At 41.4% G+C, this 25,965-nt stretch overlaps 1 protein-coding gene and 1 non-coding gene across 3 annotated transcripts; both read left to right on the top strand.

Moving 5' to 3' along the window:
• Positions 1-735: 735 nt before the first annotated feature.
• Positions 736-25,693, top strand: FAM76A (family with sequence similarity 76 member A). 2 transcript variants are annotated; one of them, XM_006097277.3, is made up of 9 exons: positions 740-944; positions 2,002-2,066; positions 5,903-5,957; positions 7,077-7,229; positions 12,642-12,799; positions 17,386-17,472; positions 19,582-19,717; positions 22,561-22,662; positions 23,417-25,693. In XM_006097277.3, exons 1-9 carry the CDS (start codon positions 864-866, stop codon positions 23,501-23,503), a joined length of 924 nt encoding a protein of 307 aa, XP_006097339.1. In that variant the 5' UTR covers positions 740-863; the 3' UTR covers positions 23,504-25,693. The 2 variants fall into 2 exon arrangements, with proteins under 2 accessions (XP_006097340.1, XP_006097339.1); XM_006097278.3 differs by lacking the exon at positions 17,386-17,472 and having other exon boundaries at positions 736-944.
• On the top strand, positions 20,387-20,492 carry LOC111827650. Its single transcript, XR_002831297.1, has one exon. It is a non-coding gene; the product is annotated as a U6 spliceosomal RNA (small nuclear RNA).
• Positions 25,694-25,965: the final 272 nt, after the last annotated feature.

Genomic DNA, 25,965 nt, shown 5'->3' with positions numbered 1-25,965 from the left:
GGGTCCTCCGGGGCAAGAGGACGCTCAGGAAGGCCTCGCCTTGTATTTGTCTTCCCCCTCCCGGAGGGGCTGTCATCACCCCAGCATCCCTCTTCCTCCACATGGGGGTGCCCTCTCCCTGGAGGTCAATGACCCTAGAGTTCTCCCCATTTTAGGGGTCTCAGACAGAGAGCAACCCTCTAAGTTGCCTCTCATGGTTTCCCTTTATCACTCGAGTGACAGTGCTACGGACCCTCCTGCCCCGATGATGGAGGGGTTCTCACACAAGCCCCGCCTTCTTCCAGCTCGGTGGTGCGGAAGTTCTACTGCAACAACGTGCCGCGTTCGGCCCGACAGTGCCCCTGGGGCTCCCGCAGAGCAGTTCCACGGGAAACGAAACTGCACAACTCCGCGGAGGTATCGCGAGAGGCGCGGAGGCGGAGAGGAGGAGCGAGGGCGCCGGCCCCGGAGAGGAGGAGCGAGGGCGGGAACAAAGAGTGAAGGGGGCGGAGCCTGGGCGCTTCCGAGGTCGAGGCGGCGGACGGTCCCTCCCAGCCGCGTCCCCGCGTGACTGTGCTTTTACATAATCAAGGCCGCGCGCGTCATAAGTGGCGTACTCCAGTCCAGACCCAATCAGCGTCGTCGGGAGCTCCGTGTCCCGCCCCTTCGTGCTTGATGGATGTCGGGGTGACCAGTGAACAGGCGCCCAGCGTCGCCGCGCCCGCCCAGGTCCGGCCGCACCCGCCCGCCCGCCTGCCGCAGCCCGCACCCTGCCGCCGTTGCCGCCGCCGCCGCCTCCGTTGCCTCTGCCCGGTTGTGCCTCAGACTGTCAGATAAAGCGGCGGACTGAGCCGGCGGGGCTTCGAGCACGGCCCGGGCCGGACATGGCGGCGCTCTACGCCTGCACCAAGTGCCACCAGCGCTTTCCCTTCGAGGCGCTGTCTCAGGGGCAGCAGCTGTGCAAGGTGCGCGGGCCGGGGCGGCGGCCTGGGACTGGGACGCTGGAGGCGCGGGTCGGAGCTCCCTGTTCTGCAGGGACGCTCGGCGGGGCCCCCCGCTCAGGGCGTGGCGGGCTCGCCTAGCTAAGGAGCCGCACCCTTCCCGCTGGGGGCCGGCGGGGCGAGTGGGGGAGTCCCAGCCCCGGCCCTGGCCCCCTTGGCGGCGTGTCCGGCTGCTTAGCAACCGCGGGGTGTTCTCGGACCCGGGGAGGGCGGGGGAGTGGACAGCGGGTCCCCTGCTTGGCCCCAGCCAGCCGCGCCGGAGACCCTTCTTGGGCTGGCGGGTCCCCCGCCGTGGTCTGCCGCCTGGTTGCCGGCTGGAGGACCCCCTGCCCCGCCCGGGACCCAACTCCAGAGCTGGGTACTGCCTGAGAAGAGTGACTCGAACTGGGGCGCCTCCCGGACACTTGTCAGCTAGTCTCAGAGTCCGAGGTGGGGAGGATTTTAGAAAAGGCCCGCCCACAGTCAAGCGCACGAAGCAGAAGGGTGATTTTCTCAACATCCAGCTGCTGACCTCGGTCCTCATCCTAACCAGCTGTGGGTCAGTTTTTACCCCTGAAGGTTTAAGTTCCCTTTTTTTCGTTGAAGTTGCTTCATCCTGCTTTGCCTATGTAAGGGGAGAGAAGAGCTGTGAGGCCACAGTTAAAAGTCGCCAAGCTGGCTTTCAAAATTACATTAGACAGTCGTTTTATATACGTAAGCAATGATGAATTTAACGCGGCACTTGCACTTCACAAGTGGACCTGCTCAAAAATCACACAGGGGTAGTGGCAGCACTAGGCTAGAGTCCAGGGCTTCTAACTCCAGCCTTAGGCTTATTCATACAATTTATGACTACAGACTAGTTCCGTACAAAGTCCGACTTATCTCCCATATCACCGCAGGACAGTGATGACGGTATTACGGAGGGAAAAATGAGGCCCGGCGTGTTTCAGTGACTCACTGAGCACAGTGGCTGTGCGGGGTACTGAAGCTGTTTCCATGTCTGACCGCCTATTAAAATCACGTCCTCATTTCGTTTCAGGAATGCCGGATTGCACACCCTGTTGTGAAGTGCACCTACTGTAGGACTGAGTACCAGCAGGAGAGGTACCGTTTTTGTTGACCATGAAAAATGTTAATAGGCTTTTTTTCCTCTTAAAACTTGTAATCAATTTCACTTTACACAGATTCTGCAGTTTTTTGTTCCTCTCCATGGAAATCTTTAGTAAAAGGCCAAAGATTGAGCTCTGGCTGGATGGATTAGCTGTTGGGGGCCTTGTCCTGTACACCAAAAGGTGGGGGCTTTGATTCCCTGCCCTGATGGCAACCAATGGATGTGTGTCTCTCACATCGCTGTTTCTCTCTCTTTGTCTCTTCTCTTCCCTTTCACTCTCTCTAAAAATCAGTGAGGAAAATATCCTCTGGTGAGGATTGATTAAAAAAATCAATAAAAAAACATATCCTTAGGCGAGGATTTTTTTTAAAAGGCAAAAGATTTATGTGATCTGAAGGGAAAACAGTATGATTCTGCAGTTTTTTGTTTAATATATTTTTATTGATTTCAGAGAGAGAGAGAGAGAGAGAGAAAACATCAATGATGAGAGAGGATCATTGATCGGCTGCCTCCTGCATGCCCCCCACTGGGGATCAAGCCCGCAACCCGGGCATGTGTCCTTTGTGGGAATCGAATCTGGGACCCTTCAGTCCACTGGCCCACACTCTATCCACTGAGCCAACCGGCTAGCGCTGTAGTTTTTTTATTATAACACGTTGATGGGTATAAAATACACATGTTCCCTAGTTATGTCTAATTTTGATGGCTTAAAAAAATTTTTTTAAAGAAAACATTTTTGTTGACTCTTAGAAAGAGAGGGAGGTAAAAGGAGAGAGAAACACAATGTGAGATTGAAACATCGATTAGCTACCTCCTGCGCCCTCTACCTGGGCATGTTCCCCGACTGGGAATCCAACCGGCAACCTTTCAGTAAACCAGAGGGCATCCAACCAACTGAGCCACCTAGTTAGGCTTAAATTTTTTTAAGTAAACTTTTCTTCAGATCCTTGATCATTTTATATTGTGGTTATAAGCTTTATGACACTCAGAAACCACAGGAGTTCAACATGAGCCTTATGCTCCAGTATGTCTATATACAGAGTTGGAAGAATTTATGAGCCAAAAGAAGATACTTTTGGAAATGTGGCAATCCTGGAAAAGGATTTGTTAGCCCTATTCACATTTGAAACTTATTTTTAAAAGTGTGAAAAACACATAGGTACTTAGGTATGAATAAACACATCTTTGTGGGAGAGATGCTTTTCTATAGCAGTAAAGTGCTTTGTGGTTTATTAGTTTAGTAAGTTCAACCTTTGTGGGACTGCACGTTTAAGCGACAGAGCCTTAAGCACGGTGGGGCCTATTTGCTAGCTCACACATGGAAACATACAGAATATACTCTAGAAGCTTTAGTTTTTAGCTTTTATATTTAGGTTTAGGATTCATCTTTAATTTTTGTGTGTGGGGTAAGATAAGAAGTTTGATCCTTAATTCATACCATACATAAATGTTAATTCAAGATAGATCATGGAAGTAGTTTCACTTTGCATATTTTCTAAGATGTTAGGAACGCTTGTATATATTGATAATATATCCCACCTCTTCAATAATAAATCTAAGTATATACCAAAATATTCAGCATCACAGAATCACTGATGCTAATCCTTTTTTTAGAAGTCTCTCAATGTACTTCGCTTCTTGTACTGCCTTCTTAAAATTGCAGAAAGTTGCCCTGGAAAATATTTTCTTTGAATATCTCGTTTTAATTTAAATGTTTTCTACTTTGAGGTTTTTCTTTTGTCTGTTTTAACGTTATGGTCACTTTCATAGGAACTGTATGGTAAAATAATCATAACATAGTGAATAGGCTGGATTTGCTATATTATAATTTTGTGTGATTTTATTTTTATCTCCAGAATATTGTTTAAACTGTTCTTGCACACCAATCACTTGTTTGTACATCCCTTTTTGAAGAGTTAGACTTTATTTAAAGATGATTTTTTCCCCCAAGGCGGTTCATCAGTTCAGGCATTTAGGTAATATTATGTATGAACTCTGGCAAAGGACATTTTTATTTCTGTCAGTCTTTGGCTCTTAGACAAATTGGAAATATTGACAAAATATTTGGTTAGAGCCCTGACTGGTTTGGCTCAATGGATAGAGCATCGGCCTGCGGACTAAAGGGTCCCAGGTTCGATTCCGGTCAAGGGCATGTACCTTGGTTGTGGGTACATCCCCAGTAGGAGATGTGCAGGAGGCAGCTGATCGATGTTTCTCTCTCATCGCTGTTTCTAACTCTCTATCCCTCTCCCTTTCTCTCTGTAAAAAAATCAATAAAATATTTAAAGCCGAAACCGGTTTGGCTCAGTGGATAGAGCGTCGGCTTGCGGACTGAAGGGTCCCAGGTTCGATTCCGGTCAAGGGCATGTACCTGGGTTGCGGGCACATCCCCAGTAGGAGATGTGCAGGAGGCAGCTGATCGACGTTTCTCTCTCATTGATGTTTCTAACTCTCTGTCTCTCTCCCTTCCTCTCTGTAAAAAATCAATAAAATATATAAAAAAAATAAAAATAAATAAATAAAATATTTAAAAAAAAATATTTGGTTATAGTATCTATATCCCCACATCTGGGATTTTTATATTCTTGTAGAGAGGAGCATAGATAAAGAAAAGTCAACATGGATACAATTTCTGAGTTTCTATTTCAAACAGATATATTTAATATTAACCTCAAATTTTTCAACTATTCATCTGAACTAAGGAGAATTAATTTATTTTCTGCTAGTCCAATTCAGTCTAACATAACATTCCTTTTAAAAAGTATATTTTAGCCCTGACCGGTTTGGCTCAGTGGATAGAGCATCGGCCTGTGGACTGAAGGGTCCCAGGTTCGATTCCTGTCAAGGGCATGTACCTTGGTTGCAGGCACATCCCCAGTAGGGAGTGTGCAGGAGGCAGCTGATCGATGTTTCTCTCTCATCAATGTTTCTAACTCTCTCTCCCTCTCCCTTCCTCTCTGTAAAAAATCAATAAAAAATGTATATATTTTTTAAAAGTATATTTTATTTTTTTTCTTATTAACTTGGGAGAGAGAAACATCAATGTGATTGGCTGCCTCCTGCACGCACCACAATAGGGGATCGAACCTGAAACCTGGATATGTGCCTTGACTGGGAATCAAGCCCGCCACCTTTTTGGTGTATGGAATGACACTCCAACCAACTGAGCCACACCAGCCAGGGCTCTTTGGTTGATTCTTTTTTAAAATATGTTTTTATTGATTTCAGAGAGAGGAAGGGAGAGGGCTAGAGAGATAAAAACATCAATGATGAGAAAGAATCATTGATTGGCTGCCTCCTGCATGCCCCCTACTGGGGATTAAACCCACAACCCAGGCATGTACCCTGGCTGGGAATCAAACCATGACCTCCAGGTTCATGGGTCTATGCTCAGTTACTGAGCCACACCAGCCTGGCCTTTGGTTGATTCTTGTATGTGTCCTGACTGGGGTCAAACCCACAACCTTGGTATATCAGGATGATACTCTAACCAACTGAGTTACCCAGCCAGGGCTTTAACATTATATTCTTTTGAGGTTCCTCTCCATATCTGATAATTTTACTTAGAGATGTCATAATCAGAAATAACTCACTATTTTAAACCAAAGCCTCATTTATCTGAGTTAATAAAATTAATAACTACAAAATAATTAAAAGAGCTATTGGCCAGATACTCAACCTTCAGATAACCAGATGTCCAGACTATATTTCACCTTGGCACAAAGCAATGAGCAAATTGCTTGGGCTTAAGGAGGAATCAGTGTTCAGGTGTCCTAACTAAAACAACTTTTTTCTTATAGAAGCCTTGTGTCTCTTTCTTCCTTTACAGTAAAACCAGTACAATATGCAAGAAATGTGCTCAGAACGTGCAGTTGTATGGAACGGTAAGTAGTTTTCTGTGTACCTAACAGTAAGTGCTCAGGTCTCTTGGAACCTTACATTCTGTGGACTATTAATGTAATTACTATATTTTTATTGGAAGAACTAGTTATGTGTAAATACTTTCTCATAAAAATATATCTAGTGTTTGAATTTTCAAACTCAGCTAATACTCAGTTTTGAGGAGTTCTGTATTTATAGTCACTGTTTAGGATTGTGATTATAATTTTTCCAAGAGGCTACAGCAACCAGTATGGAGAAGGAGAAAGATGGATTCCATGACTTGACCTCTTTGTTTGGTAGCAGTCAACTATTCTTTTTTACCCCCATTGATTTTCAGAGAGAGAGTGTAAGAGAGGTGGGAAGGGTGGGGAGAGAGAGAGAAAGAGAGAAACATCAATGTGAGAGAGACACAGATTGGTTGTCTCCTGCACGTGCCTGGACTGGGGCCAGGGATCACACCTGCAACCCAGGTACCTGTCCTTGACTGGAATCAAACCCAAGACCTTTGGTGCACAGGCCAACGCTCTAACCACTGAACCAAGCCAGCCATTGATGAGTGATTTTTTTTCCCTCTCAGGGTGAGGGGTTCAGGATACTATGGTCTTGCAGGCGTTTCTTCCAACATGTTTATACAATGACTAGAGGCCTGATGCACGAAATTCGTGCAAGGGCCTTGGCCCTGGCCTACCACCACCGCAGATGGGGGCCTCTTCCGCCTCTGTCTCGGCCCCGCCTACTGCGGCATTGTGGGAAGGAAGGAAGGACATCCGTTCTAATTAACATAGTATGCTTTTATTATTATAAAGGCAAAGAGGCCTTTTCCAGAAAATTGGAAGTACTTGTTGGTTTCTTCAAAGAGCTCGTTCTGTTGAATTTCTCAAAGAAGTCCCAGCATATACACTAATGAGTTTTTGTTATTTTTTCATTTATTTATTTTAAAATTAATAGTCCTTCACATAAAAACACTTTACATAGTGTTAGAAATTGGACTTCACTTGATCCATCAATGTAAAAGGAAACTTAGGAAGTTTTACCATGACTATGTAATACGAATAATTGCTTTAAAAAAGGCATTGGTATTTTATAATATACTTACTTGACCCTGTTTTTTCCTCTTTTAGCCCAAACCGTGTCAGTATTGCAATATAATTGCAGCATTTATTGGCAACAAATGCCAGCGCTGCACAAATTCAGAGAAGAAGTATGGACCGCCATATTCTTGTGAACAGTGCAAGCAGCAGTGTGCATTTGACAGGAAAGATGACAGAAAGAAGGTAAATCTCTGTGTTTTTCTTGATTTTTTTTTCTTTCAGAGACATGAAGGTGAGCCAATTGTGTTAAAAAGACCTATAACAGAAATAATGTATGATAGAATTGTGCACCTGAAACATATATAACTTTATTAACCAATGTCACCCCACTAAATTCATTAAAAAAAAGAGAGATAACAGAGAAAGGTTTCTCACTTCCACTCCTAGTTCTCATTGACCTCGAAGAAGATACTCAGCCTTTGTTTACTTCATTATCAAATGTGGACCCTTACATCTAACATCTCATGAGTTAGTATCTCATGAGAACCTGAATTATAGTGGTCAATATCCCACATAAGTGAACTGGTGATTGGCAGAATTCTATAGAACTCTGTAAAGGAGAGATTGTGACTCAAGAGAGTCATACTGTCAGTTTTATTGTCTGGCTATTTATTTATTTATTTATTTTTACTCCCTCACCCGAAGATATGTTTGTTTTTTATTATTATTATTATTGGTTTGAGAGAGAGGAAGGGAGAGAGAGAGAGAGAGAGAGAGAGAGAGAGAGAGAGAGAGAGAAAGAGAAACATCGATGTAATAGAGAAATATTGATCGGTTGACTGGGGATCGTACCTGCAGCTTGGGGATCGTACCTGCAACTTGGGTATGTGCCCTGACTAGGAATCGAACCTGCCACCTTTTGGTGTATGGGACGACACTCCAACCAACTGAGCCACACTGGCCAGTCTTACTGTCTGGCTCTTTAATTGTTTCTATCTGTTGAAGTTAAGGATCACAAGAATATGACATAAAGGGAAGCTACATGTGAAATGATGGTACTTTGGTGGAATCAAATGGCACATAGTGTGTTTGGTTTTTTTTCTGTTTAAAGCCCCCCAGTGAGTTCCAGTTGCACTTAAAATAAAACCCAAACTCCTTCCATGGTTTACAAGGCCTATGTCTGACTCTCAGTCTAAGCTGCCATCACACTCACCACTTCTTACCTTGTTCCAGCCATACTGGCCACCTTTTAGTCCATCAGACATGGCAGCCTCATTTTCACCTTTGCCTGATACACCCTTCTCTTAACTGGTTTCTTATGTCACATCTCAGCTCATCAGCTGCCACTTCCTTACAAAGACCTTTTATTAATTCCCTCAGTCACTCTTTATCATATTACCCTGCTTTGTTGTCTTCATAGCATGTAACATTATGATAAATTATCTCATATGCTTAAATGTTTGTCCACACCCACTAGAATGTGAAGTCTTTTAAAAAAAATATATTTTCATTGATTTCAAAGAGGAAGGGAGAGGGAGAGAGATAGAAACATTAATGATGAGAGAGAATCATTGATTGGCTGCCTCTTGCACTCCCCATACCGGGATCAAACCCAAAACCCAGGCATGTGCCCGACCGGTAATCGAACCATGACCTCCTGGTTCATAGGCCGACACTCAACCACTGAGCCACACCAGCTGGGCATAGAATGTGAGGTCTTTATCTTTCTTGTTCTCTGCTATATTTTCTGCATTCTGGCATATAGTATGTGTGTGCTCTCTTTCTGTGTGTGTGTGCGTGCGTGTGTGTGTGTGTGTGTGTGTATGTATATAGATGGAGATAGATAGATTTTGATAGATAAGATTTTACATTATTGAAAACTATCTCCTCTCCCTTTTAATTGTCTTATCTAGCAAGGCCAAAATATTAATATGTATCTTCTAGCTTACTGTTATTTATTGAGAAAAATTATGGTTCTTATTTTCTACTTTTTAAAAAGTGACTAAACTGATTGTTTAATGAAGTGTAATTGACATACAAAATTTTATTAGTCATAGGTGTAAAACAATGATTTGAAATTTGTGTATATTGTGAAATGATCACAATAAGTCTAGTTAACATTCATCACTATTGATAATTACAGAATTTTTTTTTCTTGTAATGAGAACTTTTAAGATCTACTTTTTTAGCAACTTTCAAATGTACAATACAGTATTATTAACTATAGTCACCATGCTGTACATTACATTCCCAGGACTTACTTTATAACTAAAAGTTTGTACCTTTTGACTACCCATTACACCTCCTCCCAACCCTACCTCTGGCAACCACCAACCTACTTTCTTCAATAATACTTTTTGAATAAAAAAATTCAGTACAAAAACTATTTTTCAGTGTCCAAAGGTGCTTTTCTAAGATGCTTAGGCTCTCAAGAGCTGGCTTCTGCTAACCAAATTTACTATAGGAGAATATAACTTTCCAGTGACCAGAATCCTCCTGCCTACCAACCAGGGCACCTCTTCCCTGAATCAAGATATTGCAGAGGCTGAATTAGTAATTAGCCTATCTAATAAAAGGACAATATGCAAATTAACCGTCACTTCATGACAAAGGTGGCGGCGCCCAATCCTCTCAGCCCCGCCAGAGTCCCCAGTCCCGGGGGGGGCAGCTGCTGAGACTGGACAGTGTGAGCGGCCTGACGGAATGCTTGCTTCGTTGCTGTGGCGACAAGGCAAGCGTTCCACCGTGGCCGCAGAGGGCCTCTGGGCAGCAGGCTTGGAACACTTGTGTTGTTGCAGACCGGGCTGAGGGACCCCCCCCACCCCCCCCTGCATGAATTTTGTGCACCGGGCCTCTAGTATAATAATAGTTGGAGCACAAGCTTTGCAGTCCCTCAGACCTGGGCTAGCTGAATGGTCTGGGCAAGCAAGTTAGTCTTGTTATGCATCAATTTAATCTTCATTCCAGTGGGAATAATAAAAGCTAGTTGACAAGGACATAGGGAGATTTTATTGAGATAGGTATATAAAACACTTCATTTTGAGCCTTGCACATAATATAACTCAATTGGTACTTATATTATCATTAATTATATTACATTAGAATTCATTAAGTTTCTACTTTCTTACTTATAATTCTACCTTAAGAGTATGGATAATTTTAGGCATCCTCAATCACATATTCATAAACTTAAGGAGAGCTAAATTTAGGGATTGAGAATAGGTGATCTGGATTCAGAATGCCTGGTTTGAAATCTTGGTTCTGTCACTTATTTGCTGTGTGACTTTGGGCAAGTTAATCTATCATTGCCTCAGTTTCCTCATTTGTGAATGAGGCTGAGCAGACCTCATCATTGTTATGAAGATTGAGGTGTTACGTGTAAAGCCCTTGGAAAGGAATCTGGTATATGTTAAGTACTCAATTGGTGTTATCTATGATGACTTCTTTATGATACTTTAATTCTCAGAGGGTAATTTTATAGTTTTAAGTTTATTTTTAAAGGAGAGATCTGAAATAAAGTGCCCTATGGTTTGGTGTGCTATTTTTATGTTTAATGCTGGCTTTCTTTCATTGGAGTTACCTTGTTTTCAAATTCTTCTTTAGTTAAAGCTCTTTTCTAAGCAAAGTCTTCCAGAGTGTTTTAAAATTAGGCCTTCAGGCATATCCATAACATGAAATCAACTAGATTAAAGTTTGGTTTCAACATTCATTTATATGTTCATTAACCAATAATAAATGCTTATCATGTATCAGCCACTGTTCTAGGTATGAGAAATACACTAATGAACTATACAGAAAAGACCTTACTCTCTTATAGTCATGTGTATGAGAGAGAGGTGGGTGAGAACAAACAAGGAAATAAATGAACACAAATTTTAGAAGTTAGTGCTATAAAGGAACAGAGTGTATGGTAGCGAGTGATTAGGGAGGCCAGTTTAGATTGGGCACTCAGGAGGACCTCCACGGAGATAAGATTTGAGCTGAAACTGGAATGATGAGAAGATAGCAGCCATGGTATTTCTGGAGAGCAAAGACTCCAGGAAGAGGGACCAGTTATGAAAAGTACCTGAGGCAAGAGTGAGTTTGGCACATGTGAAGAACAGAAGGTAGAGTGAGCAAGAGGAAGATAAAGGGAATGAGGTTACAGAGGCAGGTAGGGGCTACATTTAAGTCAACATAGACCATGATAAAAAGTTTAGATTTTATATTAGATACGATGAGAAACCATTGGATTTTAAAGAGAGAAGAGATATAATCAGATTTACATTTAAGAAGCCCTCTTCGAAATAAGTCAGTTGGGGAGAAAGATAAATATCACATGATCTCACTCACTTGTGGAATATAATGAACAACATAAACTGATGAACAAAAACAGATCCAGAGACAGAGAAGCATCGATCAGATTGTCAAACCTCAGAGGGAAGGCAGGGGAGGGTGGGGATAAGGGGGAGAGATCAACCAAAGGACTTGTATGCATGCATATAAGCATAAACAATGGACACAGACACCAGGGGGGTGAGGGCAATGGAGGGGATAAGGACACATATGTAATACCTTAATCAATAGAGAGAAAGAAAAAAAAAAGAAGCCCTCTTTGGTAGCTAGGTGGAAATGGTTTTATAAGAGCCTAAGAGTGGAATTAGCTCAATTTGGATGGCTCTTGCAGTTGTAAGAGAGAAGAATGGCTTTCCTTGCATAGAAGCAGTGAAATGGAATAGATTCAAACTCATGGACTGCTAATGGGTTAGAGGGTGGGTGCAAATTGGATTTTGCTAACAAGACAATATTTTAGATAAATGATGGTATGACCTACCCATGTTCAAGATGGGGCAAGAGATCTAGTTTCAGGAATAAAAACATGAAAATTAAAATTCCATAAATATCAGCCCACTCCCTCCCTACCCTGATGCATTCCAACCAGTTCTGTTGCCCTGCCACCAGCACTAGGCTGTCCCACAACCGATTTCTCAGTTAACGCTGCACAGAGGCACCCCAGCTTCAGAGGATTTTGGAAGCCCTTCTGCTTTCCTAGCCCTGTGCCCTTCTCCCTGGTGCAGACAGTTTCTGCTCAAAGGGACTAACTTTTTCTAATTCAGAGTGCTACTTCCAGGGACTGGGCCCTCGAATCTACTCGTTTATTGATCTTTTTCTGGAGATATTCTATCTGAGAAAAGATATATAGCATACCATTTTGTGAGCCATTTATAAGGTATTAAAACTGAAATATAAATTTTATGTTTTATCTCCTGTCTTCTCTCTGCTGAATTTTCCTAACAAGCACCATGAGATATTTGTATCATTTTAAATTCTTGGAACTTTCCTCTGGTCTCTGTTTGTTAAGTTGAAGAAAACCCAACAAAAAGATACGTAAAATTAGCAACTCATATTTATTAAGCAATTTTTTTATGCGCCTGGCACCGTGCTTTACACACATTATGTCACTAATCCAACAGCCCTCTGAAGTAGGTACTATCACCCCCCGTTTTACAGATGAAGAAATGGAGCCCCAGAGAGCTCAAGTGACTTGGCTAAGTTCACAGCTCATTTATGGCAGAGCTGGAACTCAGCTCAGAGGTTCTAGCTCCCTATGTTTGTGTTCTCTCGTATCCATGTACATGGTTTCATCTTCTTTATCTTTGTCTCCTTGTCTTCCAGGTAGATGGGAAGTTGCTTTGCTGGCTGTGCACACTCTCATACAAACGGGTCCTTCAGAAGACCAAAGAGCAGAGGAAGCACCTGAGCAGCTCTTCCCGCGCCAGCCACCAGGAGAAGGAGCAGTACAGTCGACTGAGTAGTGGCAGCCATTATAACAGGTAACCCCCTGATGCATAAGATAGGCCTAGAGGTGCTGATAGGTCAGATGTAATGCGCACACAATTAGCCATAGAAGATATCATTATGTATACATTTTTCTTGTTTTTTTTTTTTCTCTCTCTCTAGTTACTAGCCTATGGAGGAATCTCCTTTGTCATATTTTACAATTCATACGTTTTCCAAGAGCCACAGAGACTTCTGTGAGGTGTCAGAATTTTCTGACTTGGTTTGTATTGTGTCTGAAGAGTTTGTGAACTTACTCCGCTTTCACATGTAATGTTCTCCTCACCCTTAGAGTGGATTATTTCCCTGGAAGATTGGTCCTTCCACTTTCTGAAGGATGCAGCTGTTTGGCCAGGAGGTTGATAGATGTTCTAGGTTTTTCCTGGTAGTGTTGTGAAGAGTTCTGGCTCTGGATTGAATCATGGCTTTTCCAGGTTCTCTACATGAAAACTTGGACAAGTTTTTCTTCTGTAAAATGAGATAAATAATAGCATTATTACATGGAGTTGTTATGAAGATAAATTATATAATTCATGCATAGTGATTAGTTTTATAACTGGCATTTAGGAAGCATTTGATACATTTTAGTTACTCCTGTTTATTATTACTAGTATGATTTTATTTATCCATCTAGCAAACATTAAGTACTCTTATGGGCCAGGGACTCTGCTAGGAATGCAGAGATGAATAAAAGAATCATGCTGCTCACCAAAAGTATGCAGTCTGGTAGGGAAGGCAGACCTGTAATCAAACCATTGCAGTATAGTTCTGTGGAAGCATGGAAACATTGATTCCACAGTGGAAACGTCAGATACAGGCCTGAGAGGCAGTGGTAAATGACTGCCTTGGGAAGGCTGGAGAAGAGCTGGTGTTGGAGCTTTATCTTAGGATGTCAGAATCCTCAGATAAGCAATGGGCAGAGGCGTTCTAGGCTGAGGGAATAGCATTTGCACAAAGACATAGAGGATGTGGGACTCTGGTGAATTGAAAATCCTTTTATGTTATTGGAGCTTAGGTTAGGAGCTGGGAAATGGGAGGAAAGGGCATTCTGCAGATCTGGTAAGGAGCGTGAACTGAATCATGGAGTCAATAAAAAAACTAACCCTGATTATTATGGAGAATGCATTAAAGGAAAAAAAGACTGGGGGCTACTTAAGTTTTTTTTTTTTGGTTTGTTTTTGTAAAGTCCAGGTGAGAGATGTTAATACAAGAACCTCACTGAGGCCCTGGTCACTGTGGCTCAGTTGGTTGAGCGTCCCATGCACCCAGTTTCCTGGTTCTCCTGCAGCCCCAATAGATGTCTGTCTGTCTGTCTGTCTTTCTCTCTCTTTCTTTTTCCCTCCCACCCTCCCTCCCTCCTCCCTTCCTCTCTCTCTAAAATCAATAAAAACATATATTTTTTTAAAAACAGAACACAGACTTCACTGAGGCAGTGGCTCCAAAGAGGCAGATTCAGGAAGATACTTTAGAGCAGGGGTGGGAAATGTCCAATCCCATCATTTGGTCTGGCCCTGCCAAGGCAAGAGGGGTGAGTTAATTAAATGTTTGACCAAATATAGCAAGCTAATTTTTAAGTTGATAATTTTGTATGGCCCACAAATGATGTTATAAATACCCAAATGGCCCTTGGCAGAAAAAAGGTTCCTCACCCCTGCTTTAGAGGGAGAATTAGATAATTTGATGAGCATACAGATGGGCAGGATCTGGGTGAGTAAAGGATAATTCTCAGGTTTCTTAGATTCTTAACTTACAGAGAGTATAGGAAGGGGAGAAGAGAAGTTCAGTTTTGAAAGTTGAATTTGTTGAAGCATCAAAAAGAATTATTTAGTGGGAATTTAGCCTAGAACTCAGAAGAGAGGTTTGGATATGGGCCATACACTTGTCAGTGAGACTAGAGGTTATTTAAAATACAGATTCCTGTGGTCCCACCCCAGGGTTTAATTTAGTAGCATCTAGGATAGAATCCAGGAATCTGCATTGTTTTATAAATATCCCAGATGATTCTGCTGTACGTGATCTGAGGAACACTGTTTCCAACTATTATGATAGGTAGTTTTTGATATAACTCATGTTGGAGGCTGAGAACAGAACTCTAGAAGCATTCAAGAAGGATGGACTGAATATATTTGATATCCAAAATATATAAACATACAACTCAGTAGCCAAGAAGAAAAAAAAAGAATACAATTTAAAAATGGATAAAGGACCGGATAGACATTTTCTCAATGAAGACATATAAATGGCCAATAGATACATGAAAAAGTGCTAAATCACTAATTGTCAGGGGAGTGCAAATCGAAACCACAATGAGATAGCACCTCACACCTGTTAGGATGGTTGTTATAAAAAATACAAGAGATAACAAATGTTGGTCTGATTGTAGAGAAATGGGAACCTTATACACTGTTAGTGGGAATGTAAATTGGTACAGCCACTGTGGCAAGAAATATGGTAGTTCCTCAAAAAATTGAAAATAGAACTACCATATGATCCAGCAGTCATTTCTGGGTACATATCCAAAGGAGATAAAATCAGTATCTCAGAGAGATACCTGCATCTCCGATTCATTGCAGCATTTTACACAATAGCAAAGATATCCAAACAACTTCAATGTTTTTCAACAGATGAGTGGATAAAGAAAATGTGGTATATTTATGGAACATTATCTATATACTAGAGGCCCAGGGCACGAAATTCGTGCACTTGGCGGGGGAGGGGCATCCCTCAGCCCGGCCTGCGCCCTCTCCCAGTCTGGGACCCCTCAGGGGATATCTGCCTGCCGGCTTAGGCCCGATCCCCCCGGGGATCAGGCGTAAGCCAGCAGCCAGACATCTCTCTCGCAGTCTGGGGCTCTCACAGTCCAGGACCCCTCTTTCCTTACCGCCCGCCTGCAGCAGAGATGGGAGAGGCTCCCACCACCGCCGTTGGCGCTTGCCAGCCATGAGCCTGGCTTCTGGCTGAGCGGTGCTCCCCCTGTGGGAGTGCACTGACCACCAGGGGGCAGGTCCTGCATTGAGTATCTGCCCCCTGGTGGTCAGTGCGCATCATAGCGACCACTCATTCTGCCATTCGGTCAATTTGCATATTAGGGTTTTATTACATAGGATATAAAAGTCAAGCGACCTACCGGAATGACGGAATGACTGGAACAACTGGAATGACCGGAATGACCAGTCGCTATGATGTGCACTGTCAGGGGACCAACCAGCCTGATCAGGGGCCCCAATCAGCCCCTCTCAACCTCCCATGGCCCCTCCCCCTGCCGGCACCGCCCTAGTCGGCCCCCCCACCCCAATTGGGGGTGGTGCCTGCTGACCAACCTCCCACAGGCCCCCCCCCGCCCCCCGCAGGCCTGGCCCCTACCCGTGCACAAATTTGTGCACCAGGCCTCTAGTTCAGCCATAAAAAGGAAAGAAATCCTGCCATTTGTGAGACCATGGATGAACCTGGAAGGCATTGTGCTAAGTGAAAAAAGAGAAAGACAAAGGAAGTGTGGTATCACTTTATGTGGAATCTTTTATTAAAAACCAATTTCATAGAAACAGAAACAGTTTCTGCAAAGTGGAATGGTGTTTGCTAGGCGCTGGAGGAGTGGGAAATGAGATATAGGTCAAAGGGTGCAAACTTTTAGTTATAAGAAGAATAAGTTCTGAGGATCTAATACATAGCAGTGACTATAATTAATATGGTATTATACACTTGAAAGTTGCTGAAAGTAGATCTTAAGCATTTTCATCATAAAAAAAATAAAGTTAACAATATGAGGTTATGGATGTATTAATTATCTTGACCTTGGTAATCATTCCATAATGTATATGTATATCAAAACGTCACATTGTACATTTTACATATATACAATTACATTTGTCAGTTATTCCTTAATAAAGGTGGGGGGATAAAAGTATGGCATGGTCAGTGGTGTCAGATATTGGAAAGAGATCAAGTGAGAAAGGGTCTAAAGTATCCTTTAAGCTTAGCAATTGTGGACAACTGTTAAAGCAAAAGGGTTGCAAACCAGTTTTAGAGGATGAACTTATTACTTATAGCTAAAACTGATTTTTAGCATTATTGTGGGACTCAAGACACCAGTAGATTCACAGAGACATAATGAAGAAAAACGAGTTCAAATATGTCAACCTGGTGTCTAGTCCCAGCTTTACTATTAACTAGCTGTATTCTTAGGTAGCTCATTAATATTGATGAGCCTCAGTTTCTGCAAAGTAGGAGTAATATCTTGTATATACCTCCCAGCATATGAAACATTGAATGTAGAAGTACTTTTTAAACTGTAAGATAGATTTATACTTCTTATTAAAGTTTTATTGACTGTTCTCCGTAATTAATAAGGCAGGTATTAATTTTATATTTAATTGAGGCTAAGAATTTTGGGGGCCTATGGAAACCAACCACCCATACATCCAGAACCTATGAAATCAACACCTTGGTGAATTTTGATAATCAAGAATAAATAGCTCTTGCAAAGAAGAGCTATATTATTATTGGTCCCATTTGACACTTTCATTGTGATATTTTATTATTTTTTGATTTCTAACGTGTATCTCTCTGTTTTTGCCATTAAAAGCCAGAAAACACTTTCTACGTCTTCAATTCAAAATGAAATCCCAAAGAAAAAGTCCAAGTTTGAGTCAATCACAACCAATGGAGACAGGTGAGCCAATTGGAGTGTGTGTGCATGCTTCCATTTGAAATGCATACACAGTTCCTGAAACAGGAATATATTTTAGGGTGTGCTTGGAGCTAATGTATGGTTTTCAGTGAACCTCTTAGGGTCACTACACCAGCCACTTGATATTTTATAAATAAGCAGTACTGATATTTATTTATAAATCTAACCTTGTTATTAAGTAATAGGCAGGAACATATAACTGGATTTAATAGTTAAATTCTGCAACCCACAAATAACTCACCACACTAATTCTAAGACGTCACCAGCGGGATGCCTTTCATTATGATCTGTGCCTATGGCCTCCACCAGGCAGGATAGGAGACAGTCTTGAGAGGCAGAGCAGAGACAAGTTGGAGTTAAGGTAGTGTTATTCAGTCTAAGGGATGATCCATGCTTCCTTAGCCTACAGAGAGACAGTGCAATGCAGATGCTAGATCAGGAGAGAAGGGGATGCATTTAAATATTTTTGTTTCATTTTAAGCCTGTCTAAATGTATATTTTTATGCCTTTCATCCCTCCTCAACGATGCTTTCTTTTACAAGCTGCACTGTCCTAATACCTAGAGCAGTGATGGCGAACCTTTTGAGCTCGGCGTGTCAGCATTTTGAAAAACCCTAACTTAACTCTGGTGCCGTGTCACATATAGAAATTTTTTGATATATGCAACCATAGTAAAACAAAGGCTTATGTTTTTGATATTTATTTTATATATTTAAATGCCATTTAACAAAGAAAAATCAACCAAAAAAATGAGTTCGAGTGTCACCTCTGACACGCGTGTCATAGGTTCGCCATCACTGACCTAGAGTGTCCCATCTGTGTTGGTGCAGTGGATTGCTTCCCAACAGAGTATTAGACCCAACCATTTTTTTTTGTTTCTCCATGAGCCCAGCATCCTGAAGTGTTACCAACTAATATACTGTTCCCTGAATCCTTGAAATTATTTCCATTCTCGTCCCAATCTCAGTTCTCCCTTCCAGCCAGTGGTGAATTTGGGAACAGACCAGCATATAGGATTATCAGGGCTAATTTTGCTTATTTAATGGGGTACAAAGTGTCTGTGAAGTTTACTCTTTCTTATTACCTCTGCAAGGTGTCTTTTTAACAACTAGCATCATTGATTTTAAACTTCTCAGATAGTGTTAGTGGGAGGAATCTGTTGAAAACTCATGTTGAGATTGACTTGGGAGTTTGCCACTTCTTTGTTCCTTTCCTAACTAAATGTCCAGAATCATGCCCTGGCCAGGTGGCTTGGTTGCTTGGAACATCATCCCAATGTCCTGAGATTGTGGGTTCGATCCCTGGTTGGAGCACATGCAGGAACCAACCAATGAATGCATGAATAAGTGGAACAACAACAAAAGTCACAGAATTCTTGATATTGGAAGTGTCAGTTAACCCACCAGTTGTAGTGTAGGGAAAATTGGCTTCCTTCCTATTAAATTCATCTTCTTTTTATCATTTTTTAAAAGGACTGACTGTTCATTCCTGGGATGGAATGCAGCAGCTTCTTAGCAGCTGTACCACATCACAGTGCTTTGGGGCAGAAAACAGAGAATCAAAAGAGGAGCTCTCTGGGAAGCATTAAAGAAAAATGCATGTGCTTAAACTTCTTGATCATTGGTCCAGATTCTAGGGAAATTATCTAATCACAAAAAAATGATGACTTTCACCCATAAATAATTGGGGCTCCTCAGTGAACCTGAAACAGAATAGGTTGGCTCTTGTGAAATGGCATTTATTTTAGTCCTGAATGTGAGAGGAAATGCTGCAGGAATGCTGCGGGTTGTAGCTTGGCTATCTGATGATCACCTTGCCTGCGCAGTTTAGCAAATGCTGGTGAGTCTGGTGTGTGTGGACATTGTGCTTAATGCTGGGAATTCAGGTAGTGGCTCCTCCCTTGAGCTTGCAGTCAGTGGCCTACAGTGTCCTCAGGTAGAAAAAAAAATTGCTGAGCATTTACCTCAGTCTGTTGGGACCTTGCTTCTAGGTGTATCTTCAGTTTGACTCAAACTCATAAAAATTAAGAGGGGGAAAAAGAAAAAAGTTTATCCATCCAAGTTATTTTTTTCTATCCATTTTTCTACTCAGCTTTTCCCCAGACCTGGCTCTGGACTCACCAGGCACTGACCACTTTGTCATCATTGCCCAACTGAAGGAAGAAGTGGCCACTCTAAAGAAGATGCTGCATCAAAAAGATCAAATGATTTTAGAGAAGGAGAAGAAGGTATGATTTAATTAGTGCCTCTCAGGCCAGAATGATGACAGGGTAAGCTATGTGGACTAGGGCACGATGCTAACTCTATTTAACTGTTATCAGTTGGGTACTTAACATGGATGCTTTGAGAGAGATCCAGTGGCAAGGTTGGGATATCCTGGGGAGAGGTTTGTTGTCTGCCAAGGTAACTCATGGCATGGTATCACTGTAATGGATCCACCTCATTCAAGTGGGTTTAGAAAGTTGATTTTCTCAGCATTTGGAGGGAGCCTCCATTTCTCAGGGAGAACTTGTGTTAACCAGACTTCCAGAGAAAATGTATAAAACCACAGTGCTTCCTCTTAATTTACAATACAGCATGTAACTGGATATTATTTTTCTCAGTATGAGCTTCCTTGGAAGATTGTAGTGAGAAAGTGCTAAATGAACATGGAATTGGGATAGGAGGAGGTAGTTATGTAATTGGAATTTTTAATGCTCTCAGGCTAAGAGAACCTGATGCCTCCATCTCTGTTATTGGGATGGCATGTCCGTGGGACAGTAATACTCAAAATATGTGGGCGAGGTCTCCCTTCTCCCTGGACAGTGTTCAGGTAGGCCTTCCTTTATGACTCTTGTGTCACTTTGCTTCCATTGCTGACAACCCCCTTCCTGAGTGACCCACTTTTTAAACACACTGTGCTCGCTTTGGCAGCACATATACTAAAATTGGAACGATACAGAGAAGATTTGCATGGCCCTGTGCAAGGATGACACGCATATTCATGAAGCGTTCCATATTTGAGAAAAACAAAACGTTAATATCTTCAGTAAAGTCTTATTCTGTTGTCCTATGAGTCATCCTTCCACTTTAAGGGGACTTTTTCCATCCTTGTTCTGATTTGTGTCTAGTATTTCTTATTTTCACATTCGTAGAGAGTATCTAATTTTTGCCTTAATATATTAATGAAAATAATAGTAGCTAACTTCTGTTGGATGCTTACTATGGGCCTGACTCTATTCTAAGTACTTCATATATATTAACTGATGTATCTTCATAACAACCCTTTAAGGTAGGAATTATTATTATCATCTTATTTTTTTAATGAAGACTTTTAAAATTTTCATTTATTGATTTGAGAGACAGAAAGAGAAGTATTGATTTGTTGTTCCACTTATTGTTGTTCCATTTAATGGTTGATTCTTGTGTGTACCCTGACAGGGGATCAAACCTGCAGCCTTGGCTAATTAGGCTGACACTCTAACCAACTGAGCTACCCGGCCAGGGCTATTATCATTATCATTTTATAGATGAAGAGTGCCTCCAATATTTTTTCTCTTAGGGTTCCAATTCCTTCAACTAGCTGTTTTTCTCCTGAGCCTGTATGTTATCTTGTGCCGGGTTTGGAATGCTGTTACTCATTCCAGGAGCTAACACAGACATAACATTAAAACCTTCACATGCAGTCTTTCAATCTAATTTCTACCTCATTTTACAGATGAGAAAATGGACCTAAAGAAAGTAAATGATGTGTCCAATTCACATAACTAAGTAAATGGCAGAGCAAAGGAATGAACTCAAGCCATTACCACTATACCGTTCTTTCTACTGCGCTGTGCTTTCTTCTTCCAGTAAGATGGAGATTCATGGGAGAAACCAATATTCTCCCACTTTACCACATGACTGTCAGATGAAAGTAGACTCAAGTATATTTTCTTCATGGACTAGTCAGAATGGCACATAAAAGGGTTTTTGCAAAATAGAGACAAAATGAACACTTGTTTCTACTGCTTTGCAAAGTTAGGGTTTAAAAGGAGCAAAAAACAAATAGTAGCTTGTTCCCTAAAACTTTCAGGATCAAGGTCACACTCCTTGGCTTGGAATGCAGGCTCTTTCATGTCCTGCCTCCCTATCTCTAGCCTCATCTCCTGTCATTCCCCATGCACATCAGTCATTAGAACAAGCTCTCAGTTATCTCACTCTCTCTGCCTATGCCCTTGCTGTACCCTTTGCTTAGGTACCCTTCTCCTTTCCTCATGTTCCAGTTGCTGCTTACACCTCAAAACGCATCTTACACCTGATTTATCTGATTTAAGTAGCTTTTCTCTGTGCTTCTTGAATGGCATAGTCAACAGAAGGAGGCCTGGGGTTTGAATTTTAGCTCTGTTACTTGCTAGCCTATATGATCTTGGCTATGTTACCTAGCCCTTTCTAAGCCTTAGTTTTCCCATCTATAAGACGGGAAGAAGAGTATTACTCCCCACAAGGTTATCATAGTATTGAATGAAGTAATTCATCAGTTTATTGGAGCAGGGTAAAAATTCAGTACACAGAAGCAGCTATTATTCTCATGGATATTCTCAAATCATCAGTCAGCCTGGCCAGTGTGGTTCGGTGGTTGAGCATGGACCCAAGAACCAAGAGTTCACTGGTTCCATTCATGGTCCGGGCACATGCCTGGGTTGCGGACTTGATCCCCAGTATGGGGGGATGCAGGAGGCAGCCAGTCGATGTCTTTCTCTCGAAGTTTCTATCTATCCCTCTCCCTCCCTCCCTCTCTAAAATCAGTGAAAACATATTTTAAGAAAAAGCGTCAGTCAAAGTGTATTATAATCACTAATTTTTTTGGAGGTATACATGAAATTTTTCAAACCTACTAGTGGTTAAGTGTCAGAAATGCTACTACAGGATTTTGTGTCATTTTCAGGAAATGTTTAGAAAAATAGGATATGGAATTCTCTGGCTTTGATTAGGTATGGATCTTCAGGAAAGCCCTGGACTTTATTAATTTGGGGCACTATTTAGTTCTCTGGTAATGAAACATTTTTTATTGCACAGAAATTTATTCTGGTTACTTTGCCTTTTTCCTCAGATCACAGAGTTGAAGGCTGATTTTCAATACCAAGAATCTCAGATGAGAGCCAAAATGAACCAAATGGAGAAAACCCACAAAGAAGTCACAGAACAATTGCAGGTGATGACTGCTCATTTTATGTAGTAACTCGTGTGTTTAATTGATTACATTTTAAGTGATCATCTCTTAGATTTATTTTTTTTCCAAGTATTGACAAGTCTAATCCACCTTATACATGTCTTCTATTGTTTCATTCTTAGATGTGTTCTGATCTTTCCCCCTCAAAAACAGAGGAATTAATAAATATTTTCTTTGAATTTGGGATAAAATAGATGTGATTCCAAATTTCTGAATTATAAATTCTGTTTATCCAGCACATTAGGGCACTCCATGGTTTGTTTGTGTTGCATAAAACATCCTTTTGTAACGGTGGATCCCAGGAGATTGAAGTATATTGATTAACCTCCAGCAAATATCTTCTTTCCCCCAAATATAGCTCTAGAGCTTGCTGTTGTTTTCTCTAAAATATGTTCATCTCTTACCCTAGCCGGTTTGGCTCACTGGATAGAGCGTCGGCCTTCGAACTGAAAGGTCCCAGGTTCGATTCCGGTCAAGGGCACATGCCTGGGTTGTGGGCTCAATCCCCGGTGGGGGACTTGCAGGAGGCAGCCGATCCATGATTCTCTCTCATCATTGATGTTTCTATCTCTCTCTCTCCCTCTTCCTTCCTCTCTGAAGTCAATAAAATATTTAAAAAATAATAAAATATGTTCATCTCTTTCTAACCTTCTATATCTGCCTGCATCTGCATGAAAAATGTATCCTATCCTGTTAAAATATCCTTCTTACCCTGTTTTTTGTTTGTTTGTTTAAGGCCAAAAACAGAGAGCTTCTGAAACAAGCAGCTGCCTTGTCCAAGAGCAAGAAGTTGGAGAAGTCAGGAGCTATAACCTCTCCGTGAGAGACCACAAGGAGGTTCGCCAGCAACAGCAAATGGATTCCTGGGTTAGGGTTGGCGAGTTGGGAACTGCAAGTTTTCTTAAGAAATCTCTATTTTATTACAGTTAACCTTTGTGTGATTGCAGTGGGCTGAATGGAAACACCTGTTTTTCACTGTGTTATGACTGCATGCTTGAATGTTTGGAGTTTCAGGCTCTTTTTCTCTCACTCTCACTCTCACTCTCCCAATCCTCTCTCCTCCCTTTCCCCCACCTTCTCACAGTACTACTAGCTCTGTCTCTCTCTGTACTGCTTTTTTCTTCTTCTTTTTTATGGTGGTTACTGCTCAGTGTTATGTGCAGAATGATTTTTTTGTCCATTGTTGAATCCTGCAATACCCATGAACAAATAGTTTGGCATTAATTTCCTATCACTGCCACCCTCTGAACTTTGAAAACTGCCACCTTAAGACTTGGTATAATGGACAAAGCTTTCTCTCTCCAATAAACCTTTTGCTTCAGGGTATACCCTTGGGTTTATTTCCAGGTATATTACGTATGAACTTTGTACTATGTATAGCCAGAATTTTATTTATTTAAAAAAAAAAGAATTTTTCTTGGCAAAGGAATAATGGTAGCCTAGCTTGTTCTTCTTGTAAAAGTGATGCCTCTTTTTTAAAAAAATCCTACTCTAGCTTTTAGTAAAAGAATCAAATCTTTTCTTTCTTGTTATCTTGGAGTCTTAAAAACTGATTGTTAAGGTGAAACAATTCAGTGCATAAGTATGGAGTTAAGTGCCTTTTGGAGGATTTCTTGGAAGAGCATTTAAGAAGATACTTAGGGTGGTAGCAGAGATTTGAATGGTCTGTCTTTGTAAGTAAGGGCAGAAAGAAAGGTTGTCCAGGTTGTACTGGACACTTCCCTCCCCCACCCCTTTCCTGATTGTTTTTATGTGACTGTTTTAAATTCTCACACTGCCACTTCTTTTAACAAAAAACCAAAAACCCTTACTTGCTTAGATCAGTTGTCATACTTGGCCATTGTCAGAGAAGATTTTTTTTACATGAGCAGATTCAAAATGGGATAATATTTAAACTACAGAGCTTTTGGGGGTCAGTACAGCTGCTCAAGTATGAACTCTGAGTCTGGTTGAAAGAAATGATATCACTGTAACTTCTCCCCTCCTCACCTTCTCCAGCCTGTATACTCCCTGTTTTTAACATAAATGCATTGAAAACAGGTGCTGTTCTCAGAAGCAGCTTGGTCTTAGCCAGAATTGTTCATGTCTATTCTCTCTTCTTGACCCAATAAGCAGGCACATGGTTTTACTTTTCTAGGAGAGGGGATAAGTTTGCATTTCTAGCCTTACTCTCAGGTCCTCTATATGATGTTTGTGAAAGAAATTAGAGACATGTAGTGTGCCATGATACAGTATAACCAACTATCTTGGAATCATTAACGCAGGGGGGTACTTGAGTTAGAGGAAATCATGAGGGCAGAGGACATTTGTACCTCAGGCTACCAATATTGTAGCAGGAAGTTTAACTTACTAGGCATTTCCTAGAAGCGAACACTTACCAGTGTGATAGCATTCTCACAAGTGGACCCAGGCATGTAAGGGGCAGATGTGGGAATGGGAGGCTTCCTTCTGATGAGAGAAACAATAGGCCATGCTGTTTCTATGTCACTCTAGGAAGGGTGGTAATGTTTCCTTCCAAGCAAGGGAAAAGGCAGTGCTAAATAGTTTTATAACTTTTTGAATGAGAAACTTTTAGGTAAAGACAAACTGTCAGATAATATTTTTCAAATGCACATATGTTGACTGTGGGGAAAAGATTGTAAAAAAAAAGTTACAGTCATGGTTTTTGTTTAATTTTAAAGACTTGAGAAATTCTGTTACATGAAGTGACAATATAAAAGCATATTTTATACTAAATCTTTTTTTAAGATCTTGGCACTTATATAAAGCAAATTCACGCATTTTCTAACTTTCTACAAGTTCTAAAAAGGGAAGGAAGAAACCTCAGTCTTGCAATTTTGGTTTTTAAAAATCATGACACTGTTTTACCATGAAATTGAGTAGCTAACTTTTGGTAACATCTTTTGTTTATTTGTATGTTTGTGATAATGGACATTTTAAAACAGGAATGTTTTGGTTTGTACAGACTTTGACAAATGTGCGTTAATAAAAATTCATATTGAGTCAAGTATAATCATTGGTGTGGTTTTTTTCTCATTTATTTTTTGCTGGTTCACCAGTAAATCCTATTATTCCCTTCAACTTAGAAAACAGTCAGTTTTGACTGGTGGCTGTGGCACAGCAGTTGAGGACCTAGGAACCAAATGGTTGCCATTTGATTCCCTTTCAATTACCAGTCAGAGCACCATGCCCTGGTTGTGGGCTTGATCCCCAGTAGGCAGCCCATCTCCATGATGTTCCTCTCTCATCGATGTTTCTATCTATTCCTCTCCCTCCCCTCTCTCT

This window comes from Myotis lucifugus, unplaced genomic scaffold (assembly GCF_000147115.1).
Source record: "Myotis lucifugus unplaced genomic scaffold, Myoluc2.0 scaffold_197, whole genome shotgun sequence".
In the NCBI taxonomy this organism is placed as follows: domain Eukaryota; kingdom Metazoa; phylum Chordata; class Mammalia; order Chiroptera; family Vespertilionidae; genus Myotis; species Myotis lucifugus.
Note: the sequence above shows the minus strand (reverse complement) of the source record. Positions and strands in the feature narration are given on the sequence as shown.